The sequence below is a fragment of the Gambusia affinis genome, linkage group LG02, assembly GCF_019740435.1.
Source record: "Gambusia affinis linkage group LG02, SWU_Gaff_1.0, whole genome shotgun sequence".
NCBI classification, from domain to species: domain Eukaryota; kingdom Metazoa; phylum Chordata; class Actinopteri; order Cyprinodontiformes; family Poeciliidae; genus Gambusia; species Gambusia affinis.
Window position 1 is genome coordinate 13,080,212 of NC_057869.1, and position 23,488 is coordinate 13,103,699.

At 37.4% G+C, this 23,488-nt stretch overlaps 1 protein-coding gene across 1 annotated transcript in view; it reads left to right on the top strand.

Annotated features, from left to right (window-relative positions):
* The window catches only part of LOC122842636 (CUB and sushi domain-containing protein 1-like), a 415,097-nt gene that overhangs the window by 373,844 nt on the left and 17,765 nt on the right, over window positions 1-23,488 (top strand). Inside the window, exons 58-66 of the mRNA XM_044136693.1 lie at window positions 2,212-2,400; window positions 5,264-5,440; window positions 8,961-9,146; window positions 14,610-14,786; window positions 15,701-15,880; window positions 20,562-20,735; window positions 20,866-20,932; window positions 21,242-21,348; window positions 21,830-21,903. Of these exons, the coding sequence (XP_043992628.1) occupies window positions 2,212-2,400; window positions 5,264-5,440; window positions 8,961-9,146; window positions 14,610-14,786; window positions 15,701-15,880; window positions 20,562-20,735; window positions 20,866-20,932; window positions 21,242-21,348; window positions 21,830-21,903 (1,331 nt within the window). The remainder of the gene's footprint in view (window positions 1-2,211; window positions 2,401-5,263; window positions 5,441-8,960; window positions 9,147-14,609; window positions 14,787-15,700; window positions 15,881-20,561; window positions 20,736-20,865; window positions 20,933-21,241; window positions 21,349-21,829; window positions 21,904-23,488) is intronic.

Genomic DNA, 23,488 nt, shown 5'->3' on the forward strand with positions numbered 1-23,488 from the left:
GTTTCATTTATTAATTTGTTTTCCATTACACATTTCATTAAACAGAACATATACAGATATACACTCTTAAGCATTTAAAACACTTGAAATCACAAAGTCTCTTACATGGGCTTCCCATCAAAAGGTTTCCTCTAGCTTGCCTTTCTTCATCCTCCCTGAATTTTTTCGCTCTTATTCCCTCTCTGCCTCCTTCCTATTCTCCCTTTCTCACAGCAGCAGCTGTCAATTATGAGCCCGAAACTTTCTTGCTTCCCATAGGGGGCCAAACACACATACACACTCTTACTCACACACAGCCATCTCCCCCATGGGCTTGGATTTTCTGTGAATGTCAGTCCTCCCCTGTGACATGTGGAAAATCACACTCTACTCCTATTGGACTGGCATGCACCCAGAGAAAAGCAAGACTTAAGAACAAAGAGCTCAAGAAAACCAAGCAGGGTGTGACAAAAGAGGAGGTTTAAAGGAACTGCAAGGACAATCTGAATTTGTAACACTTTTTTTTTTTAGTCAGCACATTTAAGAAGAGAAGAGGTTGATAGGATTTTTTTTTAAATTCTCTGGTAATACCACATAATCGGTTCGCACAGAGAACATAGCACAGTGTGACAGACAACAATAGGCAGGCACTGCATTGACTGCCTCAAACAGTTGCAGTGAAACGTCAAGGTGTCTGCCATTTTGGGAGGAGAAACAGCAGGCAGGAAATCCTTAAAGTGAATCTGGGAGTTGGGGTTTAAGCCAGGATAAAAGGAGTTTTGCGTTTATGTTTCACAAAGAGATTTTACTTTTAAAACTGCAGGTTTTCTGTATTTGTAATGTTAAATCATTTCTTTTGCGACTTAAAAGTTTGATCACCGAAAAGTGAACATCTTTTAGTGGTTCTCTCGAGAAGACAACTTAAATCCTGGTCAGTAGAGAACCGACTATGAAAAGTTATAATATTGAGGATTCATTTGTTATCTTTATAAGTTAATTGCATATGGATGTAAAGCAAATGAAAGCGTATCATTTAGATTTCCTTTTTTGAAATCTAAAGATAAAAAAATATTTAAGAAATAAATATGAACATTTAATTTAGGACAAATTAAGTAAATAAGCCCCATTACTAATGCAATTTTTTTTATTTATAAAAATTTTTTAAGAAGTCGATAAAATTTTTATTAATGAAATAAATCATGTGCACCGTAAGACTAAAAAGAAATTACCTTAAGCTTAAAAATATTTTAAAAATTAAGTAAAAAAATAAAATTTGAAAATAATTCAATATAGCTTATAAAAAATAGCAGATTTGTTAGACGTTAGTTCCCTCCCACATATATATTTTTTTAATAGTAATTACAATATTGACCTAAGATGTCTCGTGTTCTTAGGTATATAGAAGACAGAGTACAGTGTGCTATTAAAAATAGCTCATGGGATATTTGGTACATTTGATGTACAAGTTATTGGTGTACATTTCTAAATTATAATATTTGCTGGCAAAATGCAATGCATTGTAGTTGATTTTTCTATTTCTACATAAAATCTTCTAAAGCTTTAGTCTTTATAATATAAGTCCTTTAGATGTATCTACCGGTATATCTTAGTTTTTAATATTAGGAATGCCATACAGAGGAAATGAGTCTAAGACGCCAGACAAATTAACAATAGTAGCAATAAAATTGTTAAAACTATTCACACCATGAACCGTCTGTTGAATACTCACAAACTGGTGAGAAAGGCCAGAAACATGATGTCCAGCTGGGATTGTGGTTCATGCCGAGCCAAAGTTGTTTGGAGTAAATTGGCAAAAGAATCAGGCATGCAGGACAGGAAAACTCACTATGAGCAACAACAGAGGAGAAACAGTAACAAAAAGGGTTAGAGGTGAACTATGTGGTGGTTGCTTCGCTCTAAATAAAAATATAATACAGCGGTGTGGAAAAAAGTGTTAATCCTCTTCCTCATTTCCTTTTGGGTTTTTTTGCATTATTGTCATATCAGTGTTTCAGACCAATTTAAATATTCGTCAAAGCCAAGACAAGTAAACACAAATGCATTTTTTAAATGGAACTGCTTATTAGTAAGCGAGAAACAAATTCAAACCTACATTGCCCTTTGAAAAAGTCATGACTCCCGAGTTTGCACCCTTTCAGATATTAACATGTAATGAATTATTTCTGTCCATAAAAAATTTAGTCTGAATGAGAACTGTTTGGTCTTGTGTAGTGGTGAACTGTTCGGACCCTGGCCACGTGGAGAACGGTGTGCGCCAGTCCGGTCTGCATTACCCAGAAATTTTCAGCTATGGCGTAACCGTGGTGATCCATTGTAAGAGAGGCTATTACCTTCTGGGCTCTGCAATCCTCACGTGTCAACACAACGGCCTGTGGGACCGGCCAACACCTCGATGCTTAGGTATGACCAAAAAAAACCAAAAAACAAACAAAAACTGGTGACTGTTGAATCAAAGGGTCAGCTGAGCAACCCCTTGTAGCTTGGAAGTTGTAAAAAGCATTTTATCATGTGACCAAATGAGATGGTATAATTTTTTGAAGTCTGTAGATAATGTTTTATTTCTTAAAAAACTTGTTTTCACTTTTAAAAGTCAATATAGTTTGTCATGAGTTTCATAAGAATTGTATTTAGACCATGATACATATTTTTAAATTTGTTCGTATATCTATTGTGCTGTGTGAGCGACAACATGAGGTCATAAACTGAATATAAAAGTTGAACTGTGGGCACAAATAAAGTTGAAATGGTAGCTTTGGGGTAAGTTGAGCCTCTGGCACGCCATGGAGTCTCAGCTTGCCAAGGACTCAGTTTTAGTACTTTCTTTCCAAATGTTAATGTTTGCTTCCCATGCCCACTAAAAAGATTCTTTTGTTTTTGTTAGTTTAGTTGTAGCAACAACAAAACATTATTGTGTCTGATTTAACTGTGGATAACGAATAGAGTGAACTGGATGGGAAAAAATGACTTATTTAGGGTAGAAGGAAGTGAGTGAGGGACAGGGTCGAATGGGGGGGGAGGATTAGAGAGCGGGTGTGAGTATTTTTCTGTGTGATTTTTAAATAATCTGGACATGAAAACAGATTTTCCTCCAGATTTTTTTGCTCACATCTTTTAAACTATATGTGTAAACCTGTTCTGATCTGTCTCTGAATTTATATTACATATCGGGGCATTCGTATTTACATTTCAAAACATGCAAGTAATACAACATTCCTAGAGTAGGCCTTGCTCACATGTATTAGAATAGGAGTTCTGCAGAGTCATAACCATTTTTTTACTGATATTGGTAGGGTCGGCAAATTGCATATAAAAGTAGAGCATTATGCCAAAGCCATACCATAAACATCCACATACAGTATAGCTACAAATGGAAAAGTTGTATTAGGGCTTCTCAGTCACACTAAGAAGTGGATAGTTTGTACTATGATTTGCTGATTCAGCAAAACCTCCTTCCAGATGTAGGAAGCAAAAGTAAATTCCTTTGGAAGATGCAAAGATTTCCCCTAATGGCTTCAATTAAAGAGTTTTTAATACAATCTCTTCAAAATACTAATTCTTAATGTAGATTTAGGAAAAGGTTGAAGTAACAAAATGTTCAAAAACTTAATATTCTGGTGGGTAATTAAGGTTGCGTGTATAAAATGCCTCAGTCCTAGTTTTTTTTAATTAGCTTTTGTTTGTCTTTTTGTTTTGCTTTGAATCCTGTGTTGAATAATTAAGTCTTTTGGTTCACAAAAGTAGAGTTGTTGTTTTTTTCCCTCTTCTTATAGATATAGAAGTTTCTTACGACAGTCAAATGCATTTGTCACATAGAAATTTTAAGAAAACAACCTTTTCCCCCCTGAATCTCAAGAGAAATGCTTTTTTGATAACCAGTACTGGTGTCCTTTCTTCTTCTTGGATGGATCAGTGACACATGTTACTGTAACAAGACTCAAGTGTGATTGTCTGCACTACACCTTAGCCTGAAACTCCCCAACAGTTCATTTGAACTGAAAAGGGTTTCAGAAAAGAGATAAAACAAATAAAGAATCAAAGAAAAAAGTCAAGTTACCCTGCTTTCAAGCACTTCAATCATCTGCATTATTGCATTTGAGAAGCACTTACTTCTTTCTGTGGAAGAAATAAGACCATGGTGTGTTAGAGCTTTTCACACACTGTTTCTCCGCCTTGCTTAGGACTTCAGATTTTTTACTTACATAAAACATGGTATGACACATCAGACCAGTCCTAAAAAGAACACAGTGCATGAAATGCATGGTTGCACATTAAAGCTGTGTCATTTATAATGACATTACTATAATGACATTAGAATAATAAGGAATTCTTCTTCTTCTTCAAAAAAAAAAGGTCTTAAAAATAGCATCACAGCCAGGTGAATCTTTTTTATTAATATTTGCCAAAAAAAAGTAATACAAGGAGTGAAATGGCTTGAAGAGCCACCAAGATGACTACAAGGAGCGAATGAGAAACTGAGAGGAAAAAAGAAGGTTCAAGTGAGAAAGGGAAGCAATCATAAAAAGGCAATAGAAGAAAAAGGCTTAAAGGTTTTTGCAGAACTGTGTGTATGAGTGTGTATGGGTGTACATAAAAAAACTGAGCATGTTTCTCTTAAGGCAATAGATGTTCTTGTTAGGAACCTACTATGGCTGATAGAAACATCAAGATTAAACCGGAGAGGGATAGAAGCAGACTGATTCAAAGATGAAGGGAGAAGCACAAAGAGGTGAGCAGAAGTGCAGGAGAAGACGACGTCAACAGGGAGGTAGAGACGAGGAATCTGGCAGAAATGGAAAAAGTAGGGGGATGTATCTATGCATCGAGCATCGCATTCGAGAAACAAGGTCTTATTGGAAAGTTACTGGCCGATTGGAGGTCACCGGGGGCCAAGAAAAAGAGGCGAGTAGAGAAGGTTTTATGAGCACAAACCTACCTGTGGAGACAAATACTGCAGACTTACCTCGTCATTGCACTCTTTCTAGCTGATTTTCGCTTCTTATCAGTTTTCAGCTCAAGACAAATGTCTGCCTTTCTATAGCCGTTTGTATGCTTTCTCACATAAACACATACATTATCAACAAACACCTGAGGGAATGCCTCACTTTCTCTTCCTGTCACCCTCCCTGCTTCGCCGTCTGCAGAACCCCAGGTGCACTGCCTAATGCAGTTATGTATCTGGAATCTATAACTGGATTTACTCACAAACTCTAACCCCACCCCTGGTCTTTCTCCTTTCTCTCCGAATGTCTCATCATGTCTGTAGCTATTTCCTGTGGCGATCCCGGTGTGCCACCTAATGCAGTAGTCTCGGGAACCCACAGTTGGACATACGGTTCTGTTCTGCAGTACTCCTGTTTGCCTGGCGGGGTTCTAGTGGGCAATTCTACACGCAACTGCCAAGAAGATGGCACATGGAGTGGGGCACCGCCCTACTGCACAGGTAGGCGAACTATGTTTAAGGCTGTAAACAATCACAGCTCAAAATGTACACATTTGCACAACTTAACGTTTAGAAATTGTTCACTGAAATCAGATATAGCAGTTAAAATGGTCAACAAAAGATGTACTGTATCTAGTTTTGTTTAAAGTATTCTGTGTAAGAATGCAGTTTCTTTTCTTATAGATGCCAAAACCTACATAGATGGTTAATTAAACACTACATGGGCTGCACCTTCAATAGTTATTTGCATTTCTGGTGAAAATGTATTAAAACATAAAATGAAGTTATAGTTTTAATGCAAATAAATAGGAAACAATGCAACATTAAGAATTTTTTATTTTTTTTTTAACAAGATGACTGACATACTTATTGACACCCTATACAGATGTAAATTGAATGCATGCAAGTACAGCTTTTATTTTTATTTTTTTTTTATTTATTTTAAATTAGAGCTGACTTTTTTAGGTTAATAGTAGGTTCAGGATCTTTTAATTTAATTAAACCTTTCTACAATTTCTTATTTTTTCTTAAATTGAAATATGATGTTACAAAGATGTGTATTTATTTTGTTTATCTTGGGCAATGTTGTTCTCCATTATCCAGAAAATAGCAACACTAGAAGAAAAGCTACTCAGCTAAACTTCCTATATCTAGAATCAGAGAAATATTTTTAAGAAGTAAAGCAACTTGAGATGTGATAAATGTGTGGTTGGTGTTGGGCATAAACACACAGATTTTGTGAAATGTCTAATCATTTTTTTGTTTTTGTTTTAGATTACACAACAGCAGTGCAGATTTGACATAGAGCTGATTTTTACCAGGGTTGCTGTGAGGATTCTTAGTCACCTTAAATCTAAACCAGTCCAAATAGTATTAATGGAGCAGAGTCACACTACGGTAGTTTTCTTTCATTTCAAAAAAAGTCCCCATCAGGTGCAAGCAGGGACTGTAGTTAAACTGGCAGAGTGGAAATAATAGCAGAACCACATGCAACGTGTTTTGCACTTCATTTTGAACTGTAAATATTAAAGAAACTTAGTTTAATTTCTGTTTGCTTCTGCAAAGAGAGAGAGACACTAAGGAGGGATTTGTGAGAGACCCTTTTTTCCATAATCATGAAAATGTCTGCAGTTATCTTGCTCAGTTGTGTGGTAGTCATCAGTTATTTCTACTTGTACTGAAGTGGGACTTAACTTGTTAGGGAGTACTTTTAAACTGCAGCGTTGTCAATTTTTGAGTGAGCTAAAGAGCCGTAAATCCTTCTGCTACAGTTTAGCTCACTTTTTCAAAAGCGGTGATGATGACATTAGATTACCTTTACTTCTACACTAATCACTGCTCATTATGGCTAAACATTAGTCTTTCCCCTGCAGATTAATAGCAGTGAGCACTAACTCGTAGCGCATGAGTGTGTCCCAGGAGAAGATTTTGAATTTTCCACTATTTGGGACATAAATTACACACCTGAGGAGACATCATAATTTGAAATCAGTTAATCAGTTTAATAGCTGAAAAACTGCATCAAGCTGTTTATAACCTTGATTATAATTACCTACCTCTTGCTTATCAAAAACAAACCACCCCATGACCACACTGCCCTTTCTTTCACATATTTACTTCCTACCTGTATAAAATAGACTCAAAGAAAAGTCATTATTCAAGATCTATCTTAAATAACATTATTCCAGTCATTTTGTAGCGACGTGTGAAATCCATCTTAAGAAGGTGGTTTACACTGAACATTCACTTTAGGCAAGGCAACTTTATTCATATAGCACCTTTTAGCCAAAGACAATTCAAAGTGCTTGTACAAGAACGTTAAAAAAACAACAATCAACAAGAAGATAGTAATAAAAATCAAGCAGACTGAAAATAGACAAAGTAAACATTAAAAATTTTAAATATAGTGAATGAATAGAATAAAAAAAAAATTAAGAATAGGCAACTTCAAATAAGAAGGTTATTTTGAACTTTGGCTCAATTGCTTGAGCTACAGAATACTGTGACTACAACAGCCTTAGTCTCACCTCAGATGTTTGACACCTTGATATATTTTTAAAATATGTAACATGGAATCAAAGCCGTTCTGAAGAGAAAATGGGGTCAAACTGAGTACTTACAAGGTCTACATAATAGACTTAAAGTGGTTGCTGAGTGTGTCAGCAAAATGTGACCTTGCACTGAGCAACAGTCTCTGTGACAGTGTGCTTGTGTCTCATAAAAATTCTCCCCACTTGTGATAAGATTCTCGCTGGTCAGAAGAGACAGCAGCATGAACTCTGAGAGTCTTCAGTTTCTCCGGGTGACTGTCTCCAATGCTATTCTTGACTGTGTGCTGGTTGGCTAATATTGTGCATCTGAAAATAAGTCGGTGAAGTTATCCTTGTTTCCTGTGCCAGATGTAAGTGATGCTTTGCAGTAAGCTTACACAGACCCCATGTCAACAAAGAAAATGATCATTTTGAAGCTCATGAACTATTGTCTCAGTAGTTGAAATGCAATGAGCTTCCTGTGATGGCCTTAAAGCGGGGAAGATTTCAACCTGCAGCTAAGAACTTGATTGAGATTCAAGACTCTGCATTCAGAGGTGCAGAATGTTAAACGGACAATTCCTACTGAGTTTGAGCTGCTAAAGTTGTGACGCACTAAACAGATCTTTAGAAAAGTTTATGATGGCATAAAAATTACTGTCGTTTGCATGTCTGGGTACACATGCATGTATTTGTGTGTTATTATATCAAACATAGAAGAAAAATGTTTAGGAACTAATCAGGCTAACAAATGTGAACATTTTTGATACTTAATGGTTTTAAGCGATACACATTTTGTCTTTCTACTGACCATAAGTTGCACTGTTTTCATAGTTTGGCTGGTTTTGTGACTCATACTCAGGTCTGACATAAATGTTTTTTTCATCTTTATGGCACATTTTTTTGGCTGTTGCTGTAAATTTTAATTCATACTACAATCATGAACCAACAATTAAGTACTGCCATTTGCCTTGGTCTGTCCTTCTAGGAGAGACAGGATTACGTCTCTATGCCCTGGTAGTTGCAAAGAAAATTAGTAAAAATGACTTTGTAGGGTGGCTTTCTTTGTGTTACCGCTTCATGCAATGCCACTGCTTCTATCACCCAATATTTACACTGCATGCGTCTCCGCTCCTCTCCACCGGCGAAGTACACAGCAGATAAGAGTCATTCCCAACTTTGATTTAGAGCAGGGGCATCGGTGTGTCAAAAACTGCCAGCAGACTTCCAACCAATGATGGTCAGTTTCTGTGAGTTTGTTGTAAAGCAGGAAACTGAACGTGTCACCAGATCATATTATTAAGATTCCTCTCATGTTTGACAATCTCTAAATAAATGCTAGTTACACTCCAGTGAGAGTTAAAGTCAGGAATATACAGTATTAAGCTTTTTAAAATTTCTAATTGCATCAAAGTACTACATTTCTTCACCTAATCATGAACGTTGTTATGCTTTCTAAATTGAATTGACCATTTCTCATTTCCCTATAGGAGCTAGTCCTGGATTGTGCGGAGACCCTGGGATACCGCCACATGGCACCAGACTGGGAGGGGAAGAATTTAAGACCAAGAGCCTTCTGCGTTTTAGCTGTGAGGCTGGGTATAATCTGATTGGCTCAGCTGAGAGGATCTGTCTTCACAACAGCAGCTGGAGTGGTACACAGCCCGTGTGTCAAGGTAGGAAGTGGAGCACTGACCATTTGTTTGAATTCTGTTATCTAATAATCTGGTTCTGTAACGATCAGGAAGCCGTTATAAAGCTGCACTGTACCTCAAAAATCATATAGCTTACAGAATACCTGCATGTTTCTGTCACAGCGCTAGGCTTTATTTCTACTGAAAATCAAAGTGATTCTTCTGTGGAACAAATCAGATATTTATGTACCTTTGTAAACAATAATCTACATGTGCAAGGCCTTTTTAAATTTGTTTTATTATAAAATCCGGCTGCCTGATTTATACGAGGCCCTGTGATGTGACAACATAGCATATTGAGAACTGTCTGTCTTGTTGAGACATTTCGATGGCAACCTATTCCTGGCTCATTACCTTTGGGTCCCAACCCAGTTTCTTTAAAACATTACAGCTGAAATGAAATATGCTATAAAATGAGTCTTTCCACATTTTGCGAAAACCTATAATGCATTTGTGGATGTGGACTTTCCACCATGCACTGGAAAAATATAAATCAGCTGAGGCCCAGGAGTTGATGAGCATTGGCTCTTTTTCTGCACATGAAGCAGCATCAGGCACACAACTGACAGTAAGAAACTGATCCTTTATCAAACAAACAGGCTTTGCGCTACATTCTATACATTTTCTACAATGTGAAGAAGCTTGCTCATTGTTCATTCTTGCAAGCTGTGACAGAGATAGAGTATTCATGAAATGAAGCCCTGTAGACATGAGTTATGAATGTGTTGAGTCTGAGGTTCTTCAATTTTCTCCTCAGTTCAGGATCATATTTTCACTGCATATCACTAAATTAGAATAACATTGAAAAGTAAATCTATTTGAGTGATTAAATTCAAAAAGTGAAAATTTTATAGCTTCATTACACACAGAGTGATATAGTTCAAGGTTTTTCTGCAGTTAATTTTGGTAATTATGGCTTACAGCTAATTCAAATATTACATTTCAGAAGAGATATGTGTATGTATTGCACAGTATGTACAGTCAATACTTGGCCCCCGGCTCATTTTACATGTGTTACCATCTACTTTATAGAGTCAAACAGGGAGAACCAACATCTAGTTTTATCAGATCATGAATCCAGAGAAACCCCAACTAGGTTATAAATTTGTATTCTTACTAAACATGGGGAACCAATATGTAGTTCTTTTTATGCTTTTATTTTTTTCTTGCCATTCTTTTGTTGTTATGTCTGTATTTCCTCTAACTCGTGTATTTGCAGTCTGCTTTTAATGCAGTTCAAATACGCTTGCAAACTCTGAAGTTGGTTTTGAATGTGGACAAGACAAAAGCAATGGTTTTCTCACATGCTAGAAAACTACCTGAAACTTCCCTGTTGCGTACCACGGCTGTAGGAGCGCAAATCGAGTTTGTCAGTAGTTACAAATATCTGGGTTTTATTCTAGATAATGAACTGTCTTTTAAAAATCACATAGCAGATCTACTACGGACATTGAAAATGAAGATTGGGTTTTATTATCGAAATGGATCTTGTTTTACACTTGAAGCTAGAAGAAAATTGGTAGCAGCGACATTCCTGCCTCTTTTGGATTATGGAAATGTTTTGTATATGAATGCTTTGACCAAATGTCTTCAATTATTATATACTGTGTATTATTGCGCATTAAGATTTATAACCGGTAGTAGACGTTTGACACATCATTGTGATTTGTACGCGAAGGCTGAATGTCCTCCATTAAGTGTACGGAGAAACAATCATTTAATGATTCTGATATATAAATCTCTTTTCGGTCTAACCCCAGCATATTTATGCCCTCTTCTACATAGAACTGTCAGTTCTCATTCTCTAAGCTCCAGTAACATTGTTCTTCTGCATGTTCCACGCTTTCGAACTGAAAAGGGAAGCAGGCAATCAGTGTGTTGGCCCCCACAGCGTGGAATCAGTTGCAGTTGGAACTTAAGATGTTGGAAATGATCTCACTGGACTTATTTCGAGCAGTGCTTAAAGAGTGTCATTGTTTTTAAATTGTTTTATGGTTTTATACTTGTGTATTGCTTATTTTTTCTTGTAACCAGGTTGTTATGTATTGCAAATTCTTTTGCCCAGGTCCCTCTTGAAAATGAGATCTAGATCTCAACGGGGTTTATAAAGGAAAATGAATGAAAGTACTTTGAATTGCCTTGTTGCTGAAAATTTGCTATATGAATAAAATTACCTTACCTTACCTTATCAGTGCATGGTAAGCAATTAACTTAGCCTTCGGGTCACCTGCATTGTTGCATCTGTTGTCTCTCAATACCCTACAGAGTCAAAAATTCATAACCAACTCTCTCAAGTACAGTTTTTTATTGTGGAAAGTGCTGTTCACAATAAAAAAGAAAGTGTTGAAAGATTAATAGGGATTGCTGGTTATAAAATTTTGAATGGTCCCCAGAACCTTGCACCCATTAAGTCTCATTGACTTTGGAGTTGTGTGCACTGAAATATTTCTTTGAGTTTCTTATAGATTCTCTTTTGGGTTTAGTTCAGGGCAATTTGGTAGCCAGTCAAGCACAGTGAAACTGGGTGTTGGTACTCCTGGCAGTTTGGGCAGGTGCCAAGTCAGAGTGGAAATTAAAGGTTTGTCTGTAAAGGAAAGGATAAAATGGGCTACACAGTGGCGCAGTTGGTAGCACTGTTGCCTTGCAGTAAGAAGGTCCTGGGTTCGATTCCCGGCCCGGGGTCTTTCTGCACAGGGTTTGCATGTTCTCCCTGTGCATGTGTGGGTTTTCTCCGGGTTTCCCGGCTTCTCCCACAGTCCAAAAACATGACTGTCAGGTTAATTGGTCTCTCTAAATTCTCCCTGCGTGCGTATGTGTGTGTGTGTGTTTCCTGTCTGTTTCTGTGTTGCCCTGCGACAGACTGGCGACCTGTCCAGGGTGAACCCGCCTCTCGCCCGGAACATTAGCTGAAGATAGACACCAGCAACCCTCCCGACCCCATTAGGGACAAGGGTGTACAGAAAATGGATGGATAAAATGATGATTCTTACTAATCATTTACCTAAAATGTCTAAAAATTGTCTTGGTAAATGATTGCAGTGACTTTGGACTTGATAAAACACAATTGACTAATACCAACAGATGACAGATGTTCGCAGTGTTTCACATCAGAATCCCCAAATCATCACTGACTGTGGAAATTTCACACTGGACTACATGCCACTTCTGTGACTTCTCCACAAAACAAGAGTCTTTCTTCGTTATTGTCATATCTCTTCTTTACTTAATCTTATTTGTTTCCCATTGTCCAAGAAACACACAGTAAAGTTTTCTGTTATTCAGGAGTGACTTAAGATAAGTAATGCAACAGTTGTATATCCCAAACACATCTGTGTGTTGTAGCACTTGAAGCACCGACTCCTGCTGCAGTCATGTGAATCAATGTCCTATGAATCTCTCTTTTGAGTGGGATTTGCTTCGCAGGTTTTACAAGACTACAAGAGCACCTTTTTGTCTGCTGTTGATTATGACGCACTTGGAAATATAGTCAATGAAGCTATTAAACATTTTCCCTTTAAAAAAGTATTTATAAATATAAAGTCAAAGTAGCTTTTACAAAACAAAAGGGAAAATAAAAAGAAATGTGATGTGATGTGCTGTATTATTCTCACAAGCTCAAAAACAGAACTGAGTGGAAAAATTTATTAAGTTTGTAAAATTTGATACAATATTGAGATATAAAATCTATTATATCTGTCTCTGAAATGAATTTTGTTCATCACTTTTCTAATAAAACTCAGTATTTATAGTAACAATTTTTGAAGGCACTCTGTGGGCAGATGGGAATTTACGGAAATTAAAGAAAGTCTCTGTAGCGCTATATACTCACTATAAACCTCACACTGTTCCCCAAAATATTGCAGCTGAATAAAGCACATAATCTCCAGTGTCTCTGAGTGCTGGTGTTAGATTATGGAGTTTTTGGAAGGGTGAGTCATACAGTATCAGTGTCCACTTGAGCATTGTTAAAGGTCTGTAAAAAATAATTACCAGAATGCTAAAAGTCAGCTTTAACAACTTAAGGGCTTACTGATGTAGCTGAGCAAAGACAACAATTTGCTCTGATATAAACATCAGTTTAGAAAGTAGTAGGTTTTGTTTGCTGCGTTTATCACAAAGCTTGACTTTATAAAGGTCAATATTGTTCACTTGTTGATTAATTGCACTCCAAAAGAGTCTTGTCAACCCTGAAATTATTGCTGCTTTGAAAATCCAAACTTTAATGCAGAAATGTAATGTAATTTTTCTTCATGTCAGAAATCAATATGTTTGGGTTGTAGTTTCTCATGGCAAGGAAAAAGCTATAAGGCACAAAATGTGCATGTAACTTTTTTTTTCTTTTTTTTTGTAAGAAAGTCTGACCTCTCTATTAAATTGATTACACATACTAAAAATCCAACAGAAACATGCACACACCTTGGAGATGCACGTCTGTTTTGCCTTTGCCAGGGCCCGTGTTTGTGTAAGGCTAATTATTTATGTCTGTCTACATTTGTTTTTCATTAGGCTAATAGTGGTTAAAAGTTGATTCAGAAATGGTGAGATTTCCATCACCGAGACACGAGTAAACAAAAATCCATAGACACAAATACGTACACATCCACAGACTGCTGCTGCGGCACACACTCTTAACACTCCTAGCTGAAAACAGCAAAAATTTACTCTTGGACCAAGCTTTAAAAGGGTCCTAACAAATGAATCCAATCAATAGGTGGCTGATTGTTAAGGGCTGTCAGTTGTCATGATCTTATTAGTGAAATGCTCTGTGGGTGGTTGCTAATTCCTCCTGGCTCAGTTAATGTGCTTTGCCAGCAAACTAAAGTTCAATGAATCAGTAGTTCAGACCTTTCCTGTCTGCATTTAGTGCCCTTCCTGACAGTTTTGTCATGCAATCCGTAGACCAGTTGTGATCAAAAATTAAAAAGGCCTTTGCCATATCCCTCTCTGTCCACAAGGTCTAAATAATGAACCAACTCCACAACCCGGCAGCGTGAGCAACGCTTCCTTTGTTATTTTATTTGTGTGTAAATGTTAAAGCTCATGAATCTTTCGCCTGGCAGAGAGTCTGATTTTCTTCCACCAGACAGAACCAGGGAACACTTGGCCTTGGTGTTTTTTAATGCTTTAAGCAGCAGCCCTTTGGTAGATGATGCTGATTTATTCGATGCTTCCAGTTAGTCTTAAGTGCACAAATGTAACCCAGCGCATCTGCCACTCAGTGTTGGGAATTAGGCCAACGACCTTTATTCATCAATCAGCCTCACTAACTAAAGGATGCATTTTAGGTTATTTCCAGCTGTCTCCAGTGATAATCTCATTATTGCAGCCCAGAGCTGATCAGCACTGATTGACAGGAAGACACTAACAGCTCGCTTTGCAGTTATTTCCTCCATTAATCAGCGCTGACGGGTATGTTTTTTTTTTTTTTTTCTCATCAATCCTCAGCTGTTTCTTGTGGTAACCCTGGCACTCCTGCCCATGGAAGAATTGTGTTCAGCGACGGCATCACTTTTGGCAGCTCAGTGGCTTACGCGTGTTGGGAAGGGTTTAAAACATCTGGACTGACCACCAGACACTGCACAACAAATGGCACATGGACTGGTCAGCCCCCAGATTGCACTGGTAAGAAAGCTTTTACATGATTACTATCTATGCAGTTTGTATTTTGAACACTGTTTGTGTAGCAGGGTTGCAGTCATAATATCAGTGATGCATTGAGGATAAGACATTTAGTTTAGATTGGTATCCAGTCCAGTCCAGGATGTTACATGTAGGTAAGTGTAAGTATGTCGCATCAAAATACTTTAATTTGGCTAGCTTAACAGAAAACAGATCAACATTTAGGAAACAGGAGTAAAAATGCATAGTTTAAAAAAAGCAGGATTCTGCACCTGGGAACTAAAGGATTCTGCTTTGCCGGGCCGAATTGCTGAAATTGGTTTTCACTGTTGCAGTTGCGTGACAAAATACATGTCCACCTCATGTCATCTTCCCATTCTTATTACAACCCTTCTGAGGAACATTTTGCCTCACTCTGTATGCAAAACTATTATGTGATTTGAATTTTGTTTATTTGAAAAATGGCCTCATCTACTCAACTTCCAGAGGTCAGTTTTTCAGCCAGAATGTAGGATAGATTGTCTTGAGGAGCAATTCTCCAAGGCTAAAAGGAAGTACGTATTGTATGTAATTTTTCTCCTCATCTGAACTTGTAAGTTGCAATATAGTAAACACAGATTGCTGTGTTTACCATATTGCTGTAAATCACACATATGTCAAAACAACATGATGCATACTGGAGTGGGAGCGATTTCACTGGATGTTGGTTCGGTGTGTCTCGTGGACCTTGAAGGTTGTGTGAAAACGATTCGACTTCGGTCTGACCATGCAGGGCCCTTTAAAGAATGGTGACTAAGAAACCTTTATGTTTTTCTAACTGTGACAGAGAGCTCTGTAAATAAACCTGTACCTCTTTAAAGAGAATTGAATAAATCAATTTTTTTTTTTCGTCTTTAATTCTTTTATTTTCCTTTCAGTGATAAGTTGTGGCGACCCTGGGCCCATCGCCAATGGCATCTATTTGGGAAGAGAATTTACCTTCAACCATACTGTTGCCTACCGCTGTAACCCTGGCCACCTGATGGAACCAGCTGGACGAAATGTTCTGGGCTGCACTAAAGATGGAACCTGGAACCAAACCAAACCCAGTTGCAAAGGTATCAGAAAGCAACATAAGTTGCAGATTTACTATCCGTAGGCAGTTTACCATCTGGTCGTGGTTTAGAAGTGGCACCTCTGGGAGTGTCCAGCTTTTTGTATGAGATACCGCAACTGTTCTGATCTGCAAGTGCAAGCATAATTGGCTCATTTCAAGAATGAGTCAAAAGCCTATGAGGGCAGCACAGATTAGTGCAGTCACAAAGAGGTAGGCCTGTTGATGCCCATAGTCCAGTCATTTATACTACATTAGTTAGACAGCAAAGCTGTGTCTCCTGGAGCACAAGACAGGCACAGCAAAAACTTTAGGACCTCAAAGTTTTTTCATCACCCAACAAGAGTAAGTTTTTGTAAAATAAAAAAAATCTTTACAATCATTACTGAGATGACGCTACTGCTTTTAAGTAATTTGTATATCACTAAGTATAAAAATAAAAAATTGTAACTAACGTGTTTTGTAAGTACTCTTAAACAGATCCTGTGTTGAAGCACCTTTTGACTTTTTAAACCTGCCTTCAAGTATTGCAAACTATATTCTATATTATCCTGACATAAATTTTAGTTGTTCTGGTAGGATTTTACTAACATGTTCAGCTGCACAGGATAGAAATTACATTTTATGTGCAGTAGTATAAATACATTTTGACATCCGTTATCGAAACCTGCTTGTCCTAGCAGTATTTTTGTGGGTGTCTGGTATCCTCCAAATTATTGAACAAATGACTTAGAGTACCATGGCAAAATTATTTTCTTTCAAAGTACTGGCCAACATCTTCCAAACCTTATGGTAGAATGTGTAATGGTTTGATAAAACCACTTGAAATTAAGGTGTTCTTAATTTTGACAAATTTAACAACACTTATCATAGTGGGTTAATACTGCCAAATCAGAGTGCGCAATATAGACTCCTTCCACAGAAGACCGGATGCTCAAATCAAATTAAAAGGTGGCTTCATAAAGTCTTAGTTTAATTGGATGGTGGAGTAAATAGGTAAGGAGTTAGACTGTTAGTTTTTTTTTTAAATCTTATTGCATACATTGTTATGTTTTTCTTAAATATGTAATATTTGTCAACATTTCTCAAACATTTTAGAGCTTTATAAAAACTGCAAAAGTATCAGATAACTTTTTTGCTCTTTTCAGTTCCATCAGTTTATTTGGTACATTAAAGCTCTGCTTGTTGAAAATTTACACAGTATTTAATACTAACATGCATTGTGGATCAAAAAGAGGAGTGTGGGAAGATAGCACACTCCTCTTTGTGTGCTATCTTCCAATAGTTATTCTATTGGAACTTGTATAAAAAAAAGTGCTGATTTCACTAAGAAATGATATTTAGATGTGAGCTGATTTGCCAAAATAAAAGACTGGGGATGAACTACACTTCTGCTGGAAAATCATGACACAAGAACATTACCCGTCAAAACAACAGGGTGAGTTTTTAAGGCAAAAAAAAAAAAAAAGCCCTTCTGTTTTCTAAAGCATGCAAAAAAGAAGTTAAAAGAAAGCATACAGTGTTTGAGAGTGGTACAGTAAAACAACCTAGTTTAGACTGTTATGCTCAAGAACACTAACAGGGAAATGTTTCCTGCGATCCTCTCTACCACCTCTTCCTATAAACAGAAAATTTCCTGCTGGCTTTCTCAGTAGCTGAGGCTTTGAACTAAGATGAAAAACATGAGAAAACTGGGAGAGAGGATGCTGAAAAGGAACCAAGCAAAGGAGTTGGAGAGGCAGAACAGAACAGAAAAAAAAAAAAAACTGATACTGTTGGTGATGGAGACTGATGAGGAAATTGAAAAGTGGAAATTATAGGTGTTAGGGATGAATAAGAACTGGGGATGAGAATGGGCTTCAAGCTCTCTCCCATTTGTTTGTCCACTTTCTTTTCCTCTTCTGTTCCCTTTAGTGCTCACCTTTCTCTTGCTCTTTAGAGTCTTCCTCTCATTTCATGACTTTTGTTTACTCCTCCCATTTCCATCACCTTTGTGTAGATCCAACCCTATTTTGATGCAAAACCATTTATTTTCGTATATATGTAAACAAATAAATAGAACTCGGAGAATCCAAGGCTGTAGTTTGACAGATTTTGTAATCGGAGTAATGACAAAGGGCGATAGGTATGGGGTGGAAGGTAAAGAGGCCTAGCAGTGACAAGGGAGGAGAGAGAATCAAAGTGGTAAAGAGGTGCATTTGGAAAAAATGGGATTAGAATGGAGGGTAGGGCAAACAAAACCAACAATGGCACACATTGAGCAACAGAGAGATTAAGAGAATAAGCATTGGGATGTCAAGAAAAAAAAGATTTAAGAAAGCGAATGGAAATGGAAAAGAGAGGTGTTTTGATGAGGCATCACAATGGCAGCAAAGAGGAAGCAAAAGAGAAACAAGTGAGAAAGGAAAGAAGCGATGAGAAAACCGAGAAGCAAATCAATAGCTGCCCCCGAACCTGTAAACACACCGTGAGAAAAGGAATTAGGCTCATAAAAATGTGTTGGCTGGCTGAATTGTGCCAAGAGGGAAATGCCTAAAAGAAAACTTAAGGCAGAGGGGAAGTGGTCCTAAAAGGCGTGAGAGGGGAGACGAAGGGTTCAGGGGTAAGGAATGAGAGAGAGTTAAGCTGGGGACTAAGAGAGGTGAGGTGAGGTAGGGGGAAGATTTGCAAGGAAAGAAGAGTGGGTGGAGTAGGTGGAAGGAGTCAACAATACTAATTAGGTAATAAAAAGCTGAGATACATGAGCAAGTTTACTCCTCTTCCTCCAGGTTTTGATGTCTCCGCAGTCTATACAAAATAGGACGCAAAGAGGAAGTGAGTTCAAAATCCTTCATTTCCAAACACAAGTGTCCTTTAGGCACTGGAGACTTGTAGAAATACAGGCCTTGAATATTAAAAATGCTGAAGTCAATAAAAGTGTTTTCTTTCATTTTTAGACAGCTGGAGTTTGTTCGATAATAACAAAGTTGTTTATATGGAGGAGAAAACACTCATACAGTGATTAATTTGGATCCCCGTTAGCTTCTGGCCAGCCACCAGCTATTGTTCCTGGAGTCACAAAGCAATAAAATGATGAACTGCATTCTGAACAAAACTGGCAATGACTTGTGTGCAGGTGTATAGATTATTCCTTTGGATGGGGGCGGACCAGCCAAACACATTGTAGGAATATGAAATGAGCAATACTGAATGATGAGACACTTTCTTTTTTTGTCTCGGGGAATGACTTTGGGGACATTGGAGGCTTCTTCAGGACGCTCGTGACTCTCCAGGACAGAAATATGTTGCTTAAGATGCTGCAAACAGATGTAGTTGGCTCAAACTCATTACATAAACAAGGACATGATAGAAAAAGCCAAATAGCTATTATTTCATACTTAGAGAAATTTATAGTTGTATTTTCATATACTTCTCTCATTACTTCATCTAGACCTTTGATGGGTTCATACATCTACAATTTTAAACAGTTTTTTTTTTTGTTTCCAGGCAACCACATCTGCTTGCAACAAGCTAATCAACTTACTAATTTTGGCTTTGAATGTCACAAGCATTCTGGGAAAACAAAAAAAAACAGCCTTGTGTCTGGATCCATGTGTGCACCCTGTATCATCAGAGCAGTGTGAATGGAGCATGACACCATCTGTCTCCTAGTTAGACAGAAATTACACTGACTTTATGAGACGTTTGAAGCCTTGCAGATGGTTATCATTATCTCAGGGAGTTAGTTACATGCACACACAGAGATGTTTATCGTGTCATGAAGTTATCTGCATGCACATCAGTGCACGTGAACTGTTCTGCAAGTGTGTGCACGTCATCTTTAATAACTTTGTCATGCACAAACAGCACATTGCCTAATGATCAAATGATAACAGATTCCTCCTTTAATGCACAATAATCTTCAGACAGCCGCAGACAATCTGATATCATCACCGAACACTGGCAGTTTCAAAATTAAGCTTTAAAATGGTCATGGGTTTTTGTGAATCATTACCAGAAATAGCACTGCTGCTCGAAATGTGTATCAATTAAGGGATATCATCTAAATCTTCATTCAAAACACATTTGAAAGAAAACCCAATTTTTGCTGAATAAAAGTAGACAGATTATGGCCTTATTGAACATTGATGGTTTGGTTTGAATCATGAAGCCTAAAATCTTCATTAAAAGTAGTAAAAGCTTATTGGGTAAAGGGTCATTGCAATGTTTGACACAGTATACTCACAAATCCTTAAAATAAATGGTTGTTATGGTGACTTGGTGATGATAAGATGCAACGTCTCTGTTGTTTTCTGTCTGCCAGTGAAATTTGCTCACAGTCCCCTTAGTTGTGCATAGTGGCAACACATAACCTTTAACAGGTTTTTCACAGTTTCAGTGTTTTCAAAACTTTTAATTATTTTCTCTGACTGTAGATATGGAAAAGTTTTAGTGAAAATCTATCACCTTATCTGCAATTCCCTACTTAAGAGGATCAGCTGATCCTCTTTCATTCTTCTCTTACAAGAATAAAATGCTCTCTTGTTTTACCCATTTAAAAGAGGGACTAAGTGAAACAGGTCCCTGTGTTAAATTTAGGGTAAAATACTGTGTATATCCTCCTGACCTGTAAACACAAAGTTTCATCGGATAAGCAGAGATCCTGACAATTTTGCTGAACTTTGATTTGTGTGTGTTTGCCTCAGTTATCCAGTGTGGACATCCCCCCCAAGTGCTCAATGGAAAGGTTGAAGGGACTGATCACTCCTGGGGATCCAGTGTGAGCTACAGCTGTTTCCAGGGTTATCAGATGTCCATCCCTGCTGTCTTAACCTGTGAGGGAAACGGGACGTGGACTGGAGACATTCCACAGTGTTTGCGTGAGTTCATATTCTTCTTTATATCCTGTGAACTACAGCACACTCCATTTGAGCTTAAGCAAAGGATTGTCAGCGATGCTAAAAGTGCAGAACAGTAGAAGTGTTGACTGTCACTATTTGGTTTTTCAAGCTGTCCTGTGTGGGGATCCTGGTTCTCCTGGTGAAGGATTCAGAGAGGGGACCATCTTCTCATACGGGTCAGTTGATAAACTTTGGGATTTCTACACGAGACAAAATCCTCTCTCACAGCTGAGCAAAAGAAGAAAGTGGTTAATTTGCATAGGTAGATAAGATCGGTGTGAACGGTCACCTTCACACGTAAGTACTGGCCGATCACCGATCTCCCAAAATTGAAAAAAATCGGTGCCGGTTCATTTATTGGTGCACCCCTATTTGACATAGTATTTGCTGTGTGGCACAGAAGAATTTCCAGATATCGTCATGGTTTTAAACACTGGGGCTCCTGTCATGTTTATGCGTGATTTAATATTTATTTTCTCTTACAGGTCAGAGGTCAGGTTTTACTGCCATTCCCCCTTTGTGCTGGTGGGCTCTGCCAGCAGACTCTGTCAAGCAGATGGGATTTGGAGTGGGCATCAACCAACCTGTATAGGTAACTGAACGAAAGAAAACACGATTGCTTTCTGACTAGTAGGATGCATCAGAAAGTACATTTTTAGACGAACCACTGCTTGAACATACCTGATTAAATTTAATGAGTTCAGTAATTGGCAGGTTTCTGTGGAACATAGATAAATAAATTCGACTGATTTTAGTGTGTTGAAGGAGGGGGCACATCTTTAACAAACAGAACACCTGTTCTTACTTAACACCATCTCCCACCCCATCTCAGAAAGTTGCATTTCACATCATTTAATTGGTTTACTTTATTACTAGTTTTGTAGATGTTCATTCATTTTTTTTTTTGTTATTTTGGCCTAATTACCTGTATTTTTATGTCCTTGTAGAATAAATAAAATAAATCTTCATAAAATAATTGTTTTTATCCATGTTATTTCAATGGCACAGTTGGTAATGTAATCATAGGAGCATAATGAAATACAATGTTTACTTTTTTTTGTTTGTCTATGTAGACCCAGCCTTCAACAGTTGTCGTGATCCAGGAACTCCAGCCTACGGTATTCCAATCATGGCCCAGGGCTTTCAGGTGAGCATGTGATGGCGCTAAAGTAAAAGATATGTATATTTTCACAGCTTCTATGCAGCTGAAATTACCTTGCATTTTTTTATTGAAAGAGATAAGCACATGTATATTACCTGCTTATTATTATTGGATTGCAGGGCAGCGGTCAGCACTGTTGGCCATGGTATATTGCTGAAAACCAAACCATGATGTGATGGTTTTATTAAGACCAGTGAAACCAAAACTGTACATTAATGCAAGAACTATGTTAAAGTTATTGTGACTCTTTATGTACAAATCAAATATACATTTCTGGTGAGAAGTTTACATGCTTTATATCAGCACAGGCATGAATATCATTATTGTCACTGTACTTTTGACTTAAAGAATTCTGGTAAAAAAATATTTACAAAGCAAAATGAGTGCAAGGAATTTTAAAACAATAATTGAATGCATAAGTTTAGCCAAGATAGGCTCAAATATGTACTTGCAGCCTTCATAATGTGGATTTAAGTGACCCTAAGCGCTTATTGGAGATTTCATTACTATTCTTGGTAAATGTGGTAGACATAGGTTAACTTAAATATTTCACAAACTTTAATTTGTGTTGGGACTTTCCAGAAACTTGATGTCAACCTATTTTATGATTTCAATTTTTTTTTAATTTACTTTTAGAATCATTGTCATGTTGAGACACACAACAGTCATCTTTCTTCATTATTCCATCTACTTTGTGTACAGTTACTTTGACACCTAACGCATGATGCTGCGTTCCTCGTAGTTATGTGTCAGACCCTAATCTCGACTCTTAAAAACTTATATTTTGTTATTGTGGATAAGAATTTTAATCTTTCTCTATTCTGATCATAAAACTTTTCTCCAGCAAACTTTTGGTTTGTCCATGTAAGAACATTTTAGTTGAGCTTGAAGGGTCGTCTTCTTGATTAAAGTATATTTGCATCATAAAGCCGGCTTTACCTTAGAGGTTGACACTTGCGTTCCCCGAGTTTTAATTTTTAAAATTAGTTAAGATTTTATAAACATTTCACAGTATTCACAAGACAGTTGAAAACAAGTAGTTTAAACCAGAGATAGATGAGTAACAAAAAGTACAAACGTCCATGAATTATGTAGAAAAATGTGCTTTTCAAAGAAAGAAATGATTGCAGATAATTATAGTAGCAACTGTGAAAAAGATTCTAAAAAAAAAATCATCCAAAGTAATTTATGTCTAACTCAACTACAGAAAGTAACATCGTCTCATATGCACTTCATTTAATGCGACTTCAGCTGTACCTTTCTTTTATGCAGTTAATGCATTTTAAAATATTAAAAAGCCACCAGGAATTGAAATGTCACCGGCAGTCACTCTGCTTGTGTTGGTGGCGGAGCAGCCGGGTTAACAGATGGCTGTCAGAGACTTTAACCAAGGCTCTGAAGTCAACTGGGATGAGCTTCTGACAATCTGAAAGGCAGAATTGTAGACTAGCAATGCATTCTTAAGAAAAAGGATTAGGCGCTGATTGGTTCTGGAAGTCCGAGTTAGAAGATCAGTCAGCAGTTAACAACCCAGTTGAGTTTGAGGTGACTTTGACAGCGTGAGAACCGC